At 39.8% G+C, this 23,020-nt stretch overlaps 1 protein-coding gene across 1 annotated transcript in view; it reads right to left on the reverse strand.

Annotated features, from left to right (window-relative positions):
- Positions 1 to 23,020, reverse strand: part of FLT3 (fms related receptor tyrosine kinase 3) — a gene marked incomplete at both ends in the record, with an annotated part of 102,495 nt that overhangs the window by 73,296 nt on the left and 6,179 nt on the right. The window contains one exon of the mRNA XM_080689525.1: positions 3,016 to 3,137. Within this exon, the coding sequence (XP_080545651.1) occupies positions 3,016 to 3,137 (122 nt within the window). The remainder of the gene's footprint in view (positions 1 to 3,015; positions 3,138 to 23,020) is intronic.

The following is a 23,020-nucleotide window of genomic DNA, read 5'->3' on the forward strand; positions in this document are numbered from 1 at the left end:
AAAGAAAGAAAGAAAGAAAGAAAGAAAGAAAGAAAGAAAGAAAGAAAGAAAGACTGATAAGTGACCTAGGTGTGGTGGCAACCACCTCTAATACCAGTACTTGGGAGGCTGAGACAGGAGGAGCACAGGTTCAAAACCAGCCTCAGCAATTCAATAAGGCTTGCATTAACTTAGCAAGATCCTGTTTCCAAATTTAAAAATAGGGCTGGGAGTATAGCTCTGAGGTAGAATGTCCCTGGATTCAATCTCAAGCACCACAAAATAAATAAGCAAATATTGACAAGTTAAAAAATGTGTGTATATGGTGTTTCATTGTATATATACATCAGTTGCAAATTAGTACATATATAAAATTATATACACACACAGTGTCAAATGTCAAATGATCAAATCAAGCTTATTAACATATCCATTATCTCATATCCTTATTGTCATTTTGTGTGTGTGTGTGTGTGTGTGTGTGTGTGTGTATGGTGAAAACGTTTAAAATCTATTCTCTTGGATAACTCTGTGTGTGTGTGTGTGTGTATGTGTGTATGTGCATGTGTGTGTGTGTGTGTGCGTGTGTGCGTGTGTGTGTGTGTGTGTGTGTGTGTGTGTGTGTGTTGAACCCAGGGACATTCTACCTCTGAGCTATACCCCAGCTCTATTTAATTTTTTTAGTTTGAAACAGACTCTCACTAAGTTGCTGAGGCTGGCAGCAAACTTGCAATCCTCCTGTGTTAGCCTCCCAAGTACTGGGATTACAAGTATTTACCACCATACCTGGCTTCTCTTGGGTATTTTTAAGACTACTATACATTAGTATTATTATGTAGTTGCCATGCTGTACAATATAGATCTCCAAAATTTATTTCTCCTATCTAACTAAAGCCCTGTACCCTTTAACTAACAGCTTTCCATTTCCCTCCAAGTTTTTTGTTAGTATGTTTGTTTGGTAGTAGAAATTGAACCTAGGGACCATGAGACCATTCTATTTCTGAGCTACATCTTCAGTCCTCACCTTTTTTTTTTTTTTTTTTTTGGCGGTACTGGGAATGGAACCCAGAGGCATTCTACCTCCAAGCTACACCCCTCAGCCCTATTTTTTATTCTTTATTTTGAAACAGGGTCTCACTGAGTTGCAAAGGGCCTCACTAAGTAGTAGCAGAGGCTGGCTACAAACCCAATTCTCCTGTCTCAGTCTCCCAAATGCTCAGATTACAAACGTGTGCCACCACATTTCACCTTTAAAAAAAAAGAATCTTGCAGCCGGGTGTGGTGGCACACACTTGTAATCCCTGCTTGGGAGGTAGAGACAGGAGGATTACCCAGGTTTGAAGCCAGCTGTGCTGGCTTAAGAGACCCTGTTTCCAAATAAAAATGTAAAAATAGGTCTGGGAGTATAACCCAGAGGTAGAAGGGCTGTCAGGAACCCCGGTATGGGAAAAAAAAAAAAAAAAGAAAAACTTGCAAAGTTGCTGGGGTCTTGCTAAGTTGCTGAGACTGGCCTAGAACCTGTGACCCTCCTGTCTCTGATTCCCAAGTATGGGGATCACAGATCACCAAGCCTGGCTCTACATGCACCCTTACCTTTCTGGAGGAAGACTAGTATAAGTGAACCTGTGGTGTATTTTGATGAAGAGAGAATATTGTAAGAGTTGTATTAGGTTATCTGCCTGTGCTCACTATCAGTTTATAAAAAGAAAGACAGCACTTTTTTTTTTTTTTTTTTTGGTGGTACTGGGGTTCCTGGAAGCCCTTCTACCTCCGGGCTACACTCCCAGACCTATTTTTACATTTTTATTTGGAAACAGGGTCTCCTAAGCCAGCGCGCACGGCTGGCTTCGAACCTGCGCGATCCTCCTGTCTCTGCCTCCCAAGCACGCCACCACGCCCTTCGAGACAGCACTTTTCATAGAGCTGCTGTATCAACTTGTTGTCTCTAGTAAATTCATTATTTAAAGTGGTACACACCTGTAATACCCATACTTGGATTGGAGATAGGAAGGTTGCAAGTTCAAGGCCAGCACTTAGTGACTTAGCAAGACCATGTTTCAAAATAAAAAATAAAAAGAACCAGGGGTGTAGCTTAGTGGCAGAATCCCCATGAGTTCAATCCCCAGTACCACACAAAAAAAGCAAATTTGAAGAATGCATTTAATAGTTGGTCTAAACTACTTGCATAAAAGGGGTAGTCAGAACTCACATTCCAAACAGCTTTTAGGCCCGAAAACTAGATAGGATTATGCGTAGAAATCAATTTATACAATAAGAGCAAGTTTGGGGAAGCAGAAAATGGAATAAATTAGATAAGTGGATTTTAATGTGCCAATGAAAAAATTCATACTCAAGAGAGGCTGGAAATTAGGGATTCAGGACTGAAAGAAAAGCCTGGATTCTCTTTAAGGAGAAAGAGAAATAGCCACTACTTTTTTGGAGGGGTATTGGGAATTGAACTCAGGGTCATTCTACTTCTGAGTTATACCCCCAGCCCCTTTTATTTTTTATTTTGAAACAAGTTTTCACTAAGTTGCTGAGGCTGGCCTCAAATTGCGATCCTCCTGTCTAAATCTCCCAAGTACTAGGATTACATGTGTGTGTGTCACCAGTCCCAACTTCACTACTTCCTCATGATGGGTATCAGTGTTTTTTCTGAATGCACACCCAAAGGAGTACATGGATACACACACACAAACACACACACACACACACACAAACACACACACACACAAACACACACACACACACACACACACACACACACACACTGCTGGGGATTGAACCATAGGCCCGGAACATGCCAAGCATGTGTTCTTCCACTGAGCTATGCCCCTGGCCCCAGAAGCTGATTCTTGGTAAAATGGAGGGCAAGACATTTAGGAGGGCTAGATACTATGAATGCACCAGATATGAGTGTACGGTGTACTTAAATACATAAAAAGAAAAGCCCATTTAGCCAGGATAGGTTTCAAAAGCTCCAAGTTTGGTCTCTAGAGAAAAGTAGCCACAGCTCCAATTTCAATGTTACTTTACCGTGGGATAGGATGACGACTTCCCGACTGATGAATCATTGTTTTTATGGTGGATTAAAACACACTTGATCACAGCCAGATCCTGATTTGTGAGAGCCTCAAATATCATCACCGAAAAAACAACTGCAAGACAAAATAAAAACAGCGATGTTGATACACACACACCTTACAAGAATATGCATGTTTCTCTTGCCACACCACGGTAAAACAAAATGTGAACAGCGCCAACACGAAAGTACACAGGAAATAGAAGTCAAGACAGCAAGTCTACTTTAAGTGAGGGGTGAGAGGTCTTTAAAGCTGCCAAACAGAGCCCTCTGCAGTGATGGAAACGCTCTGCACCCGCGGGGCCCAACAGGACAGTCATCAGCGCTTGTGGCTCTGAAGCTTTTGAAATGAGGGCAGAATGACTGAGAAACTGGATATTTGCATGCCAGCTCTTCTTTCCTTTGCTGAGGTGCTCGTAGAATCTTCTCTTTATGACCAGAGCCCTCAAATGTTCAAAATTACGCTTTTCATATCTTTTCCTTGTCTTTTTACACTGGCTAGACTCTTCAGCAAAATGTTGAATCAAAGTAGCGAGAGAGCCAAGCATGGTGGTGCACACTTGTAATCCTAGTACTTGGGAGGCTGAGACAGGAGGATTACAGGTTTGAAGCCAGCCTCAGCTACTAAATGATGCCCTCCACAACTTAGTGAGATCCTGTTTCAAAATAGAAAAATAAAAAGTAAGACTGGGAGTTTAGCTTGGAGGCAGAATGCTCCTGGTTTAATCTCCAGTACTGGAAAAAAAAAAAAAAAGTAGTGAGAATAGTTTCTGATCTTAGGAGAAAATATTCTTTTACCATTAAAAAAAATAGTGGTAATAATACAGAAATTTTAAAAAAGAATTTAAAATTTTTTGGTTTTTTGTTTTTGCAGTATGGGGGATGGAACCCAGGGGCATTCTACCTTCAAGCTACAACCCCAACCCTATTTTTTATTCTTTATTTTGAAACAGGGTCTCACTACGTTGTGGAGGGTCTCATTAGGTAGCTGAGGCTGGCCATGAACCAGATCCTCCTGTCTCAGCCTCCCAAATGCTGGGATTACAAGCGTATGCCACCATGCCTGGCTTTAAAATATTTATTTTTTATCATTAAAAGAATGGTAAGATAATAATGATGATGATGTTAGCTATTGCTTTTTCAAAAATATCCTTAATTAGTATGAGGATGATCACTTTCTTATTCTGTCAAGAGGTTTTATTTTAAATCAGGAATCAATATTAAATTTTGTCAAATATTTCTCCTGTATCTACTAAGATGATCAAATGGATTTGTCTTTGTTCTGAGTTCTATAGTGTTTTTTCTCTATTCCAGTCTGTGAAAATGAGAAATCAAATTGACTGATTTTCAGGTGTGAACCAACCTTGCATACCTGGAATAAACACTAACTCAATATGATGTATTATCTTTCTACATATTGTTGAGTTTGATATATTAAAATATTACTAAAATGTTTCATCTAATTCATGGCAGTTACTGATCATAATTTTCATTTTAATTTCTTTGGTTTTCATATCAGAGTAAAGGGGGCCTTATGGACAGAACTGAAAAATATTAGCTTCACTTCAATTTTTTAGAAGAGTTTATGTAAAATTAGTTTGATTCTTCTTTAAATGTTTGGTGAATTCCCCAGTGAAGCCAACTGCTACAGTAACTTTTTCACTGTGGGAATGTGTTATGCCACAAATTTAACTTCTTTATTACAACAAATATCTAGGTTATCAATTTTTCTTGAATTAGCTTTGGTAGTATTCTTTCAATGAATTTTTCCATTCACTCAAAGTTGTCAAAGTAGAGGCATAAAGTTTTTACCTTTTTTTTTTTTGGTACTGGGGATTGAACCCAAGGCCCTCAAGCATGTCGGGAAAGGCCCTACCCCTGAGCCACACCCCATCTCTCGTATTATACTTTAATATCTGTAAGTTCTGTAGTGGTGTTGCTTCTCTCACTCCTGATATCGGCAGTCTTTGCTCTTTTTCCTCTGGTTACTTTGACTGGATGTTCATCAATTTAATTGACCTTTTATTGTTCTTGGTTGCATTGAGTTTCTGTTTTCTCCTTACTGATTATCACTATGATCATGATTATTTTCTTTCTTTTGCTCACGAGAGAGAGAGAGAGGAGGGAGGGAGGGAGGGAGGGGGGAAGGAGAGAGAGAGACAGAGACAGAGACAGAGACAGAGACAGAGACAGGCTGGGGATTGAGTCCAGGGTTGTTCTACCTCTCAGCTACATCCCTAGCCTTTTTATTTTTTGATTTTGAAACAGGATCTTGCTAGGTTGCTGAGTTTCACTGAATTGCTGAGGTTGGTCTCAAACCTGTTCTCCTTTCTCAGCTCCCAAGTATCAGGATTACAGGCTTGTTGCCACCACACCTGGTTTACATGAGTTTTTTGTTTGTTTTTTTGTTTTTTTCGGTACTGGAGATGGAACCCAGGGACATTCTACCCACAAGCTACACCCCAGCCCTATTTTTTATTCTTTATTTTGAAACAGGCTCTCACTGAATTGTGAAGGGCCTAAGTAGGTGAGGCTGTCTGAAAACAATCCTCCTGTCTCAGCCTCCCAAATACTGGGATTACAAGTGTGTACCACCATGCCCGGCTTTTATATGAGATTTAATTTTCTATTTTTCTTTGATTTTTTTTTTCAGGTCTGGGGATGGAACTCAGGGGCATTCGATCTTCAAACTACACCCCCTGCTCTATTTTTTATTCTTTATTTTGAAACAGGGTCTCACTAAGTTAGAGAGGGCCTCCCTAAGTAGCTGAGGCTGTCCGCGAATCATGATCCTCCAGTCTCAGCCTCCCCAATTGCTGGAATTACAAGCATGAGCCACCACGACTGGCTTTCTTTGATTTCTTATAGTTGGATTTGATGTCATTTATTTGAGCTTTTTATTCCTTGCTAATATAATTTATAGCATTATAGTTTTATGCTATGACAATAAAAATTTAATAATTCAATGCTTGATAACAATATAATAGCCAGGTATGATAGCACATGCTTGTAATCCCAGTACTAGGGAATCTGAGACAGGAGGATCACAGATTTGTGGCCAGCCTCAGGTATTTAGTGAGGCCCTCTCCAACTTAGTGTGACCCTATTTCAAAATAAAGAATGAAAAAATAGGGCTAGGAGTATAGCTCAGAGGTAAAATACCCCTGGTTTAATCCCCAGTAACTAACACACACACACACACACACACACACACACACACACACACACACACACCAATACAATATAATATATGATATATTTTTTGCTTACATATTGCTTTAGGGGTATACCACAAATTCTGTTATATCATAGTACCATTTTTATTCCACTCAAAGTACATGTTAATTTATTCTCTGATTTTTAATTTGACACATATCTATTTCTTAGAACTCTGTTATTTCATTTCCAATTGCTTGGGGACCATTTAGATCTTTTCCTGTAATTAATTTCCTATTTATTTATTTATTTATTTATTTATTTAGCACTGGTGATGAAACCCAGGGACATTCTACTTCCCAGCTATACCCCCAACCCTATTTATTTATTTATTTATTTATTTATTTATTTATTTATTTATTATTTTGAGAGAGGGTTTTGCTAAATTGCTGAGGGCCTAAGTTGCTGAAGCTAGCCTCAATCTTACAATTTTCCCATCGTGGCCTCCCAAGTACTAGGATTGCAAGCGTGCACCACCACGATCAGCTTAATTTCTAATTTATTTATTTATGTATTTATTTATTTAGTTAGTTATATTTTTTATGTTCTTTTGCGGTACTGGGGATGGAGCCCAGGGGCATTCTACCTCTGAGTAACACCCCCAGCTCTAATTTTTTATTCTTTATTTTTTTTCACATCATAGATTTTTTTTTAACATAGTTGCACATATATATGACATGTAAAACACTTTTCCGAGCTTTTAAACATAGCTGTAACTAACACATTTAAGAAATTAAACTAAATGTTATATTAGTCGTAATGCTAACTGTAATCTTAATGCTAAACCTCTCTGAAACTCTTACACTACACTGAAATTGAACATACTTGCAAATATATATGATATGTAAAACAGTTTTGCGAGCTTTTAAACATAGCTGTAACTAATGCATTTAAAAAATTAAACTAAATGTTATATTAGTCCTAACGCTAACTGTAATCCTAATTCTAAACCTATGTGAAACTCTTACACTACACTGAAATTGAGCATAATTGCACATATATATGACATGTAAAACACTTTTCCGAGCTTTTAAACATAGCTGTAACTAACACATTTAAGAAATTAAACTAAATGTTATATTAGTCCTAACGCTAACTGTAATCCTAATTCTTTCTTTTTACTTTTTTTTAATTTTTTTCCTTTTTTTTCTTTTTTATTGGTGCACTGTATTCATACATCATAATGGGATAAAAAAAAAAAAACTTTTGTAGACATACATGCACACATCGCCCAGTCAGCCCCCACCTGATCCCGACCCCGTTCCCTCCCCATCCCTCCCTCCCATGCTTGGCTTAGTGGTTGACATCTAGTATTATAGCAATTTATCCAAAATTAACAATGGTTATCTCACATAACAGTTTCATTTGTCTGATACCAAGCTTTTGATGACTTAAAGATAACATTTCAGTATTTCTTTTTGCTTTCATTCTTACCAGAGAATATTTTTTTCTTTTTTCTTTTTTTAGGTGAAATTATCATACATTTACTTATTTTTCAGAAAAAATCTATCCTAATATGGAATATGGACTCTATATACCCAAAACGATCTCAAAAAAGAACAAAGCTAGAAGATGTATATTTTCTGATTTCAAACCATATAAAGCTACAATAATTGAAACAGTATAATACTGTTATAAAGGCAGATATATAAACCATTGGAGTTAAATAAAAGCCTAGAGCTAAACTCTTCCCTATATTGTCAAGTTATTTTTGACAAGGTTTCCACGAACATTTGGTGGAGGAAATAATAATCTTTTAACTAAATATTGTTGAAAAATAATAATTACATGAAAAATAATAAAATTGGACCCTTACCTAACATATTTACAAATATTAACTCAAAATAGATAAAAGACCTAAATATAAATCTTAAGACTATAAACTTTTAGGAGAAAATCTGGGTCATAAAACCTCACAACATTGAGATTGGCAGTGATTTCTTGGATATGATTTCAATGGCACAGGCAACGGAAGGGTAAACAAACTCCTTAAAAAATAAAAGCATATTGTATATCCAAAGACAATGTAAACAGAGTTTAAAAGTTACTGATAGAATGGGATAAAATATTTCCAAATGCTCTATCTGAAGGTATATTAATATTCCAACTAGAAATCCTAAAAATTAGCAACAATAAAAGCAAACAATACAATGTAGAGCTAGGTAAAAGACTAACATAAATAATGAATCTCCACAGATAACCAATCTTAGTTGTCTGTTGGATGGAAAATCTTGTTTCTCTGGTTCTGGTGTGTGTTACCTATTTCTTCTTTGTAGTTAATCTCTTTGAGTATTTTCTCTAGCGCTGGTTTTGAAGACATAAATTCCTTCAGTTTCTGTTTGTCATGGAAGCTTCTTATTTCTCCATCTAATTTGATAGAAAGTTTTGCTGGGTAGGAAATGTTTGGCTGGAAGTTGTTTTCTTTCAGAGTTTGGAATATGTTACTCCAAGCCCTTCTGGCTCTCATGACTTGGTTTGGGAAGTCTGGAGTGATTCTAATTGGTTTGCCTCTGAATGTCACTTGGCCCTTTGTTTTTGTTGCCTTGAAGATTCTCTGCTTGGCTTCCACATTGGTCATTTTGACAATTATGTGAGTGGGGATCCTCTTCTCCGATCCTGTCTAAAGGGAGTTCTATAAGTTTCCTGGACCTGTGTATCGACCTCTTGCTCTATGTTTGGAAAATTTTCTGCTATTACTTCCTTGAAGAGATTTGTGATACCTTTGGTTTCACCTTCTTTTCCCTCCTCTATTCCACTTATTCTTAGGTTAGCTCTCTTAAAATGGGCCCATATTTCTTCAATGTCAGATTCCTGCTGTCAGATTTTTTTTTTCTAAATTAGAAACTATGTGTTCATTTTTGGAGTGATCATCTTCTAGGAGTGAGATTCTATTCTCCATGTGTTCTAATCGGTTGTTTGTACTTTGAATTGAGGCTTTTACTTCATTAATTGCATCCTTTATCTCTTTTTGGCTCTCTCTGAATTCTTTTTGAAACACCTCTATTATTTCTACAGTTACTTTCCTGATTTGATCTTCTAGAAATCTCTGAATTTCTGTTTTATCGGGTTCTGATGTTGTGGGGTTGTGGGCATTCATTGCTCCATTGTTATTCCTCTTTCCCATGATTTCAGAAGTTTGTGCCTTCTCTGGGTTCTTCCCTTGGGTCACTGTGACTTCACTTAAGGTGCTCTGGATCTCGAGTCTGTGGTATCTCAGTCCCCACTACTCCTGTACTGGGTTGTACTGCAGAGTCTCAGACCCAGGGAGTCCTTGGAGGCTGCTTTAGACCATGGGGGGTGCCAGGTTGGGTGTTCTCCTATGGTGTGATATCTCTGCCACCGCCACTCCCCCACTGGGTCAAGTCCCTGGGAGTGCAGTACTGGGATTTCTCCTCTGGGGGCCGCAATTTGACTCACTGTTGTTGAGTGCGCTGAGGGAGCTGTAGTGGACTCGGTGAATTCGCTGCTGCTGCTGCCAGTGTCAGTATGGCACCGTTGCCACGCCCTCGGCCGTGAGGCTGGCGTATTTCTTCTCTGGTTTTGAGCTCTGCTCTGGGTCCCTGCAGGATGTGCTGAGCCCAGCCACTGGGAGCTTTAGATGCTCCCTGCGCCGAAAAATCTGCCGAATATCGCCCGGCTGTTCTGCAGCGGCTCATCTCAGCTCGCGGTCCACCGCTCCTCTCTGGAGCCTGGTGGGCTGTTGAGTGCATTGGTCTGGTGCCGTCCGGTGAATTCGCCGCTGCCGCCGGCAGTAAGGCGCTACTGCCGCGTCCTCGGCCTTGAGGCTGGTGTACCTCCTCTGTGGCTCTGAGCTCTATTCTGAGTCCCCCTCCTCTCTGGGGCCTGGTGCTGCAAGGGAAGATGGTGCCCGCCGCTCCGCGCTGTGGCTCCGGCCACAGCACTGTGGTCTGGTTTCTTTCTGGTGTCTCATTTTTCCAGCCCTCTTTTTCTCTGTCCCTTGTAATTACATTTTTTGTTTCTCTGCTGATGGTGTTTTCTGGCTATGAAAGGCACTGATTTTGTGGTAATAGACATTGGTTGTTAGTGGGGCTCGAAAGCCCCGCTTTTCTCAATCGCCATCTTCCCGGATGTATTCTTTAATCCTAATTCTAAACGTATGTGAAACTCTTAAAATACACTGAAATTGAACATAGTTGCACATGTATATGACATGTAAAACAGTTGTCCAAGGTTTTAAACATTGCTGTAACTACGCATATAAGAAATTAAACTAAATGTTATATTAGTCCTAATGCTAACTGTAATCTCAATTCTAATCATATGTGAAACTCTTACAATACACTGAAATTGAACATAATTGCACATATATATGGTATGTAAAACACTTTTCCGAGCTTTTAAACATAGCTGTAACTAGTGCATTTAAGAAATTAAACTAAATGTTATATTAATCCTAATGCTAACTGTAATCCTAAATCTAAACCTATGTGAAACTCTTACAATACACTGAAATTGAACACAATTGCACATATATATGACATGTAAAACACTTTTCCTAGCTTTTAAACATAGCTGTAACTAACACATTTAAGAAATTAAACTAAATGTTATATTAGTCCTAAGGCTAACTGTAGTCCTAATTCTAAACCTATGTGAAACTCTTACAATACACTGAAATTGAACCTAATTGCCCATATATATGATATGTAAAACAGTTTTCCGAGCTTTTAAACATATCTGTAACTAACGCATTTAAAAAATTAAGCTAAATGCTATATTGGTCCAAACACTAACTGTAATCCTAAATCTAAACCTATGTGAAACTCTTAAAATACACTGAAATTGAGCATAATTGCACATATATATGACATGTAAAAGACTTTTCCGAGCTTTAAAACATAGTTGTAACTAACGCATTTAAGAAACTAAACTAAATGTTATATTAGTCCTAAAGCTAACTGTAATCCTAATTCTAGACGTATGTGAAACTCTTACAATACACTGAAGTTGAACATACTTGCACATATACATGATATGTAAAACAGTTTTGCGAGCTTTTAAACATAGCTGTAACTAACGCATTTAAGAAATTAAACTAAATGTTATATTAGTCCTAACACTAACTGTAATCCTAATTCTAAACCTATGTGAAACTCTTACAATACAATGAAATTGAACATAATTGCACATATATATGACGTGTAAAACAGTTGTCCAACGTTTTAAACATAGCTGTAACTAACAAATATAAAAATTTTTAACTATGTCGTTTGATTGGTGAGTTAAGTCCTTTAATGTTAAGAGATATTATTGAAATATGATTTTTGTTTTCTGCCATTTTGTGTTCTTTCTACTATTGGGTGGTTTGGTCTTTCTTCTTTACTTAAATGGCCCACTTATGAACTTCCTCTCTTCTCTGGTTCTGAAGTCTGCTTCTTTTTTCTTCTTTATGGTTTATTTCTTTAAGAATTTTCTCTAGTGTTGGCTTTGAATTCATGAATTTTTTAAGATTCTGTTTATCCTGAAATACTTTTATTTCCCCATTAATTTTGAATAGTAGTTTTGCTGGATAGAGTAGTTTTGGTTGGAAGTTATTTTCTTCCAGGGTCTGAATCACGTCGTACCAGTCTCTCCTGGCATTCCTAACCTGGGTTGTATAGTCTGGGGTGATTCTTACTGTTTTGCCTCTATATGTCACCCGTCCTTTTGTTCTCACTGCTTTTAAGATTCCTTCCTTGGCCTCTATGTTGGTCATTTTGGCTATTATGTGGTGTGGGGTGGTCCTTCTTTGGTCCTGTCTCAGTGGAGCTCTGTATACCTCCTGGACATGAAGATTCAAGTCTCTTTCCATGTTTGGAAAATTCTCTGAAATTATTTCTTTGAAGAGATTACAGATGCCCTTGGTCTGTACCTCTATCCCTTCTTCAATGCCTATTATCCGTAAATTAGGACGCTTCATTTATCCCATATTTGCTGGATGTTTAGGATTTGTTGCTGTAAAGATTTCTGTATATTGCTGACCATGTTTTCAGTTTTGGATGTACTGTCTTCTAACATTTATTCTTTATTTTTGAAACAGGGTCTCACTGAGTTGCAAAGGGCCTCACTTAGTAGTACCTGAGATTGGCCATGAACCATGATCCTTCTGTCTCAGCCTCCCAAATGCTGGAATTACAAGCATAATCTCAGTACTTGAGAGAATGAGACAGGAGGATCTCAAAGGTTCAAAGCCAGCCTCAGCTACTTAGTAAGGCTCTCAGCAATTTAGTGAGACCCTATTTCAAAATAAAATATAAAATAGGTCTGAGAGTATAGCCCAGAGGTAGAAAGCCCCTGGGTCCCCCCCCCCCTGCAAGTACCACAAACACACACAAAAAGCTACTAAGGGCTACATTTAGTATTTATTTTATACTGTATAAAAGTAAATATTAAATGCAGCCCATAGTAATAAATAAAATATATATTTGAAAATATATTTGTTTCCTCTTTAGCTTCAAAGGATGTTTCTATGGCTGAATGCGGTGACACACACACTTCTAATCCCAGTACTTGGAAAGCCAGGAGGATCTCCAGTTTGAAGCCAGCCTGGGTAACTTAGTGAGAATTTGAATCAAAATGAAAAGGAGATAAGAAAGGAAGAAAGAAGAAACATATTTCTTTAGATACAGAATTTCAACATTCACATCATTTTTCCTTCAGTTCTTTAAAGATGTTACTTTATCATTTTTGGCTTACATTGTTTATGACAAGTTTGCTGAATTAATGTACTTTTTCTCTATATGCTTTTAGTATTTTCTCCTTATCACTGGCTTTAGATAATTTGATTATAATAGGCCATTTGTAGTTTCATTCAAGAATCATATGTCCAGCTCTCAATAGCCTTCTTGGATCTGTGGGTTTATCACTTTTATTAGATTTGGAAAAATCTTCTCCATTATTTCTTGAAACATCTTTACTGTCTTCTTCCTTTTTCTATAATCTCTTTCAGGACTCTAATTACAGTTATATTTGAACACCTGAAGTTCCCCTGCAGCTATCAATTCCCTGTTCATTTTGGATAGTTTCTGTTGCTATACTTTCAGGTTTCCTCATCTTTTCTTCTACAGTGTTGAATCTGCAACTATTATGTCCAGTGTAATTATAGTTTTCATCTTTAAGAGTTCAATTTGGATAATTTTTATATTACTATGGCTCTATTTAACAGGTAGAGTCATTCTTTTCTGAATGTTTAGGTATAAATGGAATAGAGTTATAATACCTGTTTTAATGTTGTTCTTTTCTATTAATTCCACATTCTCTACAATTTCTGAGTCTATTTTAGATTATTGGGATGGGGTGGGGGCTCTTGGGAATTGAACCCAGGGTACTCTATCTCTGAGCTACACTCCCAACCCTGCTTTATTTCTTATTTTGAATCAATGTCTCTCTAAATTGTTGAGAATGGCCTGAATCAGTGATCCTTCTGTTTCAGCCTCCTAAACACTGGGATTACAGGCATACACCACCATGCCTGGCTAGTTTATTGGTTTAAATCTTTATTTTGACCTGGGCATGATGGCACAAACTTGTAATACCAGTGCTTGGGAAGCTGAGTCAGGAGGATTGTGGGTTCACAGCCAGCCTCAGCTACTTAGCCCTCTGCAACTTAGTGAGACTCTGTTGCAAAATTAAAGAATAAAAAATAGGGCTAGGGGTGTAGCTTGGAGGTAGAATGCCCCTGGGTTCAATTCCCAGTACTGCAAAAAAAAAAAAAATGAAGAAGAAGAAGAAGAAGAAGAAGAAGAAGAAGAAGAAGAAGAAGAAGAAGAAGAAGAAGAAGAAGAAGAAGAAGAAGAAGAAGAAGAAGGAGAAGGCGGAGGAGGAGAAGAAAACAACAAACAAATAAATCTCTTTCTTTGTCTAGTAATTTGTAATTGGTGCTAGACATTGTAAATTTTCTATGGTGGGCAATGTTTTTGTATTCTTTTGAATATTCTTGAGGCCGGGCATGGTGGCACAAACTTATAATCCCAGCATTTGGGAGGCTGAGACCAGAGGATCGCAGTTCGCGGACAGCCTCAGCTACTTAGTGAGGCTCTCTGCAACTTAGTGAGATTCTGTTTCAAATAAAGATTAAAGCCGGGCGTGGTGGCGCAGCTTGTAATCTCCGCGCTTGGGAGGCGGAGACGGGAGGATCGCACAGGTTCGAAGCCAGCCGCGCACGCTGGCTTAGGAGACCCTGTTTCTAAATAAAAAAATATAAAATGGGTCTGGGAGTGTAGCCCGGAGGTAGAAGGGCTTCCAGGAACCCCAGTACCACCAAAAATAAATAAATAAATAAATAAATAAATAAATAAATATTAAATAACAGAGGGAGGGGGTTTAGCTTGGGGGTCAAATGCCCCTGGGTTCCATCCCCAGACCCGCAAAAATAAATAAATAAATAAATAAATAAATAAATAAATAAATATTCTTGAGCTTTTTCTGGGATGAAATTAAATTTATCATAAATTTTTCCTTTTAGAGCCAGCATCTAAGCTTAGTAAGGTATGACCAGAGTAGAGTTTAGTCTAAAGCTAACTTTCTCCATTAGTGGACCTATATCAAAATAACTTCTGCTCTTCAAAACATATTGTTAAAAGATGAAAGATGCCTGGCGTGGTGGCCCATGCTTGTAATCCCCGCACTTGGGAGGATGAGACAGGAGGATCGCACAGGTTCGAAGCTAGCTTCAGCTACTTAGTGAGGCTCTCAGCAACTTAGTGAGACCCTGTTTCCAAACAAAGTATAAAATAGGTCTGGGAATATATCCCAGAGGTAGAAAGCCCCTGGGTTCCACCCCTAGTACCACAAAAAAAGAAAAAAAAAATTAAAAGACAAAAGATACTGTACAGACTGATGAAAATATTTTCTGAACACCATGTATGATAAAGGACTTGTATCCACAATGCACAAAGAACTCTTAAAACACAATGTTAAAAATAAACAATCCAATAAAAATGGAAAAATATTTTAGGAGATACTTCCAACAAAATACAGGATAGCAATTAAGCACGTGAAAAGTTGCTTAATATCTGTATTCACTCAGGAAATACAAATCAAAACCGCAATGATATATTGCTACACTTCATTAGAATGGCTAAACAACAAAAACAGAAAACCAGCAATTCCACAAGCTAGCAATGATGTTGAGCAACTGCAACTCTCAGACATCCCCGGCGGATGAGAGTGCCGCCATCACTTTGAAAGGCGGCTTGACAGTTTCTCACGATGCTAAACACTTACTTAGTGTACAATCCAGCAGTGCCACTCCTAGGGATTTACCCGAGAGAAATTAAAACCTACAGTCGAACAATAACAATGGCAACAACAAAAACTGTATCCAAATGCTTATAGTCACTTTATCCATAACTGACAGAAACTGGGAGCAAATAAATGACTACAGTTGCCCAGTGGATAAACAAACCATGGCATCCATATGTTAGAATACTACCTAGCATGAGACGGGAGGATCGCGGCTCACTGCCAGCCTCAGCTACTTAGTGAGGCCCTCTGCAACTTGGTAAGACCCTGTTTCAAAGTAAAGAATGAAAAATAGGGCTGGGGGTATAACTCGGAGATAGAATGCCCCTGAGTTCCATCCCTAGTACTGCGAGGGGGGGGGAGGGAGGGAGGGAGGGAGGGAGGGAGGAAGGAAGGAAGGAAGGAAGGAAGGAAGGAAGGAAGGAAGACGAAAGACGAATACTACCTAGCAATAGAAAGGAAAGCTTGGTAGCACATAAGAAGATGGGTAAATCTCAAAATGATGCTATGTGAATAAACAGGCTGCATATTAAACAATTCTACTCCTAAAGCTGGGCACTGTGGTGTGGAACTGTAATCCACATATTCAGGAGGCTAAGGCAGGAGGATGATCTAAGCCTTTGCAACCAAGTTGCAGAGGGCCTCACTAAGTAGCTGAGGCTGGCAGTGAGCCACTCCTCCCTTCTCATGCTAGGTAGTATTCCAACATATGGGAATGCCATGGTTTGTTTATCCACTGAGCAACTGTAGTCGTTTATTTGCTCCCAGTTCCTGTCAGTTATGGATAAAGTGACTAAAGCATCTGGCAGTTCAAGACTCTCCAGAGCAACACAGTGATACCCTATCTCATTTTTTTCAATGCTACTTATATGACATTCTGAAAAAAGAAAAATAGTAGCAACAGAAAAGAGATTAGTGGTTGTTAGGGGTTACGGGTGGGAAATTTGGGTTAAGTACAAAGGAGCCATGAGGGAAATTTGGGGGGAATGGAAATGTTCTATATTTTGATATCTAACATATCTTGATATGTTAGATAACTACATATTTTAAGTAAATCATAAAACTGTACATTTAAAAGGCAAAATGTACTGTATGAAAACCACACCTCAATGAACCTGGCTTTTTAGTAGGGCCAAATGAAAATTTGCCACCATCAATATCAAGGTTCTTTTCAAGAATCCATCCCAAAACCCTAGGGGAAATTCCCAGATTGCACTTTCAAGTCCATTTGGAGACATGAGGTCAATTTTGGAGTTGGGGGAAAGCTCTCAATGTGGTATACTCTGAGAGGAAATGTCAGGCATGGAGGTGGAGATGGCTGGCATTCATCTAAAATAAATCATGAGTTCAAAGTAAGATCTACTCTCAGCTAGTTGCAGTGGCAAGCACCTATAATTCTAGTATGTGGGAGGCCAAGATAGGAGGACTGCAGGTTTGAGGCTAGCCCCAGCAACTTAGTAAGACCCTTCTTCATAATAAAAAATAAATTAAAAAGGATAGGGTATAGTTCAGAGGTAGAACACTCTACCAGTACTAAAAAACAAACCATAAAATGAAGTAAGATCTACTCTCCACTGAAAGAGTTGTGGTCTTAGACACTGTCACACAAACGAGAAGCTGGGCATGGTGGTGCACACTTGTAATCCCAGTATTGGGAGGCTGAGACAGAAGGATCACAGGTTCGCAGCCAGCCTCAGCTACTTAGTGAGGCCCTCTTCAACTTTAGTGAGAGTGTTTCAAAACAAAGAATAAAAAATAGGGCTGGGGGTGTGGCTCAGAGATAGAATGCCCCTGGGTATAATCCCCAGTACCAAAAAAAAAAAAAAAAAAAAAAACCCACAAAAACACAAAAACTATGAGAATATCAAGACTCCTCATTCTCAAGTTAAGTGCGTTGTGAGGAAGAGGGCAGGAGCTGGAGCCCTGAGCCCTGAGCTTCAAGCCCTCCTCTGAACGTTTAGCCTTGATAACGGAATCTGAGCAAGTATCCTAGCCTCTTTGAGCCTGTTCCCTCCTGTGGTAAACAAGGGCAGTAGACTGAGGTTCCATTTGCTTTGTGCTTGTCATCTATAATCCTCATGGTTTAGCCACCACCTGTGTGCTTGTGGGTTCTAAACCCACCTCTCTGTGAGTAGAGCTCCATAGCTGGGTAGCCTCCCTCCCTGAAAACTAACTGAACCCACCTTTTTTTTTTCTTTCTTTCTTTTTTTGCACTGTTGTTTCAAGCTGGCCTTACACTTCTGGACTCAAGCCAAGCTCACGCCTCAGCCTCCTGAGTCACTGAGCCTGCAGGTGAGTGCCACGGTTCCTGCCCCAGAGGCCATTTGAGCCTCCCTTGCACTCCCTTCCCACCCAAAGCCGATTGCAGAGCCCTGCCGCCTTGGCTTCTTGATTGTCCTCCAGTCTGTCCTCAGCTCTGCATCTCTGTTACCTTCGACCTCATTAAATCCTTTGTGGTCTTCCTGGGCCTGGACTCTTGCCAACAACTTCTTAGCTGTCTCCCTGCCATAGTCCTGTTGACCCAGGACACCAGAATTGCAGCACTCACCTGTAATCCCAGGATTTGGGAGGCTGAGCCAGGAGGATTGCAGGTTTGAGGCCAGCCTCAGCAACTTAGTGAAATTCTGTTTCAAAACAACAACAACAACAAAACAGAATTGCCTTTCTAAATTCCAAACTTCTGTTCAAACCCCCCATGGAGATGACTCTTTTGGAGTCACAGATTTCTTTGAAAAGCTGATGAAAGCAAATTAACCATCTCTCCAAAAATATCACACATGCATGTAAGTGTACACACAATGTGTTGTGTAAGGACAGAAACACAAATATACACATATACAATAGCCCGAGGCACTCCCTGAAATCCACCCAGAAGTTCTTGGTCTACATGATAAAGTCCAAAATACGTATTACACAGGATATTCAGGCAATCCTGATTTTTTCTTTCTTTCTTTTTTTTCCTAAGACATCCACTGCAATATAGTGGCACATGCCTGTAATCCCAGTTCTTGGGAGGCTGACAGGTTTAAGGTCAGCCTCAGTAACTTAGGGAAACCTTATTTCAAAACAAAAATAAAAAGGGCTGGAGGTATAGCCTGGAGGTAGAACGCCCCAGGTTTACTCTCCAATACAAAAAAAAAAAAAAAAAAAAAAAAGCTCTCCACAACAATAAATGTCTCCACAACAATAAAAATCTTTAAACAATAATTTCCTGCTGCAACTTTATGAACGACAATGATTCTAATCCTGGGGCCTTTACACACTGTGCCCAGCACCCCAGAAGGGCTCACAGTACTCCGTGGCCTCCCTGTCTGTGTCCTCTGGACCTTGGACTCTGCTGTCCTAGTTGCTGGGAATGCCCTTGCCCTCTGCCTTCCCCTTCACTGATATGTCTTCCCAGCCCGGGCTCTGGCCACTCCTTCTCCTGCAAGCCCTGCTTTACTTTCTCAATTTGGGTTAGAGGCTTAGTCTGCAGATTTCTAAAACGATGCCACGGTTGACCTTCTCTACATTCTCCCTTTCCCAGCAGTACCCGGGTCAGTAGAGTGAGCTCCTTGAGGCAGTAACTAGTGTCATTGGGCTTTTTTTATTTTTTGGTGCTGGGGATGGGACCCAGGGCCTCTTGTGTGCTGGAGAAGTGCTCTCCCACTGAAATGTCATCTAGCACCAACCCTGGACAGTGCTCAAGAATCTGGAAGGAGTAGAGGAAAGAAAGGGGGGAGATCTTCAGCCTACTGACTGACTAAATCCTAGTGATTTCTGTATAGATCCCTTTCTGCTAAGCACCTGCCTGACAAAGGAATGTGGCTGTGCTCAGCTTTATTATCTGATGCAGGAGTAAGATGCCTCTTTGTTTTGTACAAATGAGGAACTTAAGTGCCAAGAAATTCCCTGCCGGAGTAAAGACCACATGTTTCCTAACTGTGTTGTTAATATTAATAGATGTATGTGCACTGCCTCCAAGAACAGGATATCTAACATTAGAAAAGGCATAGCTCAAATAGTAGAGCATCTAAAAACTGAATTTGGTAAATATCTTACAATGAAAACACAGAATTTTCAAGAAATAATGGCAATATTCTGCTTTAGTATAGAATGCAAATAATTCTGTAGAAGATTCTTAGCTATCAATTGACCTTATAATGACAGCAGTGAAAAATGCTCTTACTGTTTAACCTAAAAAATACCAATAGTTCCTCTTTTAGGATCTTACGCAACTCCTCTAGCCACAAAAGAACACTGTGTGTGTACTTTATATTATTTTTATATTTCCTTCGCATATGTTGGTACCCAAAGAACAGAAGTTCATGAGTCAAACTAACGACCATCATTGTGACTTCTACGAAAGCTTGCCTTACTTCAGGACCACCGAAGATACAGCCACAGAACACACTGGTCAAAAGTAGCTAATCAGCCTGGCACTGTAGCACTCACCTGTAATCCCAGGATTTGGGAAGCTGAGCCAGGAGGATTGCAGGTTTGAGGCCAGCCTCAGCAACTTAGTGAGATTCTGTTTCAAAACAACAACAACAAAAATAAAGGACCAGAGGCATATTTTTGGGGGGTAGAATGCCCCTGGGTTCAATCCTCAGTAACACACACACACCGCAATACACAGTAACTAAATCACTTCCGTATAAAGCACATCGACCTCCAAAAGACAAAAGAGCCTTTGGCCACATAACTATGTCCACCTGAGAAGTGGTGAAAGCTTTTGGGGAAGTTATGGGAAAACTTAAGATCACAAAGCCATCTGATGCAAACCAAAAGGCTCTACTCAGACGAACCACCTAGGGTGGAAGTCACAAGAGTCTGCTACTACAGCCAGATGAAGGGCAGAGCAGGAAAGCAAGGTCAAGCTACAAAGCAGGCTGCTCCAGTTTCCAGCCTCTCGATCTCCCTCCCTCAAGATCTTACTTTTATTATCTGCAAGGTCCCTTTCAAAATAAAGGAAAAAATGATGAAATGCAGTGCTCTTGAGATTATTTGCTTTTTTTTTTTTGTCAACTCGAAATCTTTTACCCGAAGCTGAGGGCGATGTGGGAGCGTGGGAGTCAGCAAGATGGCAATCTTGCATCTGGTGAGAGGGGCTCCTGCCCCGCTGCTTTCTGGGCTTCATTAGAGAAGGAGCGCAGGAGAGGCTCACACAGAGCAGCAGGCGCTGAGGAAGCCTCGCCGTCCTGCGACTTCTCCAGGGAGCAGGAATGCTCTCTGGATATAAAATGTAGTCAACATTCGCTCAGATCTGCGCAAAGAAGCACTGAGAACACTGTTTCTTGATGGGCTGGCAGCATGTGCCTACGGTCCCCACTACTCAGGAGGCTGCGCTCGGGGCCAGCCTGGGAACGGGGACCCTGTCTCAGAACAGCGACAACAAAGCTTCTTCCCTGAATGTCCAGGGTGACCACATGCAACCCCACAGCCATCCATTTGTTTTACTTTAAATGGAAGAGCACTCCTTTCTTAGAGGCATTCAATACAGTACCATATGATTTCCCTATTTAAGTATTTTTAGAGAGTAAATAACTTCTTTTTTTTTTTTGCGGTACTGAGGTTGGAATCTTGGGGCGTTCTACCTCTGAGCTACACCCCCAGCCCTATTTTTTATTCTTTATTTTGAAACAGCGTCTTACTGAGTTGCAGAGGGGCTCACTATGTAGCTGACACTGTCTGTGAGCAACGATCCTCCTGTCTCAGCCTCCCAAATGCTGGGATTACAAGTGTGGGCCACCACATCCAGCTCTAAATAACTTATTCTGATCTGCTTGAAATTTCCTTTACTGAAGTGTTTTACTTATTTATTTACTTACTTATTTAGAAGTACTGGGGATTGAATCCAGGAGTATTGTACCTCTGAGCTACAGCCCCAGTCCTTTTTACCTTTGAAACAAGGTTTCACTAATGTGCCAAGGGTTTCGCTAAGTTACTGAGTCTGGCCTCAAACCTGCAATCGTCCTGTCTCAGATCTCCGTATGCTGGGATTACAGATGTACACTCTTGGCTTGCATTTTTTTTTTTTTTTTTTTGGCGGTACTGAGGATGGAATCTAGGGGGATTCTACCTTCGACGTACACCCCCAGCCCCTATTTTTTATTCTTTTATTTTGAAACAGGGTCTCACTGAGTTGCAAAGGGTCTCACGAAGTAGCTGAGGCTGTCCTCAACCTGCGATCCTCCTGTCTCAGCCTCCCAAATGCTGGGATTACAAGTGTGAGAATATTTAGTAATCAAAATAACTGTTGGAGCCGGGCGTGGTGGCTCACGCTTGTAATCCCCGCGCTTGGGAGGCTGAGACAGGAGGATCGCACGGGTTCGAAGCCAGCCTCAGCTACTTAGTGAGGCTCTCAGCAACTTAGTGAGACCCTGTTTCCAAATAAAATAGAAAATAGGTCTGGGAGTGTGACCCAGAGGTAGAAAGCCCCTGGGTTCCACCCCCAGTACCACCAAAAAAAAAAAAAAAAACCTGTTGGTATTATTTTCCCTCCTCCATCACTCTCTCCCCCGCAAAAAAAAAAAAAAAAAAAAAAATAGCTGGGTATGGTGCACACGCTTGTAATCCCAGTAATTGGGAGACTGAGACAAGAGGATCACAGGTTCATTGCCAGACTAAGCTACTTTTTGAGGTCCTTCACAACTTAGTGAGACTCTGTTTCAAAATATAATCCCCAGTGTCTCACACACACACACACACACACAACTTTTGGAAGGTTTAATAAAATAAAGCTTATGCTAAAATGCTTATCCTGGGGTAAGACAAAGAGCATTCATGCATTAAATGAATAAAACTGGCTATTCACACATGAATTCCCCATCTCCACCTTGTTCATCTTTGTATTCCTATGCCTAGCACAGAAATAGGTATTCAATAAACAGTGTTTACGTTAAAAAATAGTTTTCCCATCATGTGTGCTCTTTTCGTGTGTGTGTGTGTGTGTGTGTGTGTGTGTTGCTGGGGATTGAACCCAGGGGCATTCTAACCGTGAGCTCCACCATCAGCCCAATTTTTTACTCTTTATTTTGAAACAGAGTCTCAGTAAGTTGCAGAGGAATCACAAATAGCCAAGGCTGGCCCCCAACCTCCAGTCCTCCCGTCTCAGCGTCCCAGCACTGGAATTACAATCATGCACCACCATGCCTGGCTCTTTCTTTGTTTTTCCTAAGTCTCTCCTAAAAATATAAGTAAGACTTCATCTTCCACAGTTATTATCTCATCAGGATTATTTTTCAGTTAAACAACAGAAATTCAACAACAACAACAAAAATCTTAACTGATAACTAAGTTACCAAAAATTCCCTATTATTATTATTATTATTATTATTACTATTAATTTGCGTGTGTGTGTGTGTGTGTGTGTGTGTGTGTGTGTGTGTGTGTGTGTTTGCTGGGGATTATAATACCCAGGGGCATTCTACCTCTGAGGTATACTTTTCAGCCCTTTTTATTTTTAAAATGGGAACCAGGGTCTCACTAAGTTGCTAAGGCTAACTTCAAGCCTATGAT

The sequence above is a fragment of the Muscardinus avellanarius genome (genome assembly GCF_963383645.1).
Source record: "Muscardinus avellanarius genome assembly, chromosome: 2".
Lineage (NCBI taxonomy): Eukaryota > Metazoa > Chordata > Mammalia > Rodentia > Gliridae > Muscardinus > Muscardinus avellanarius.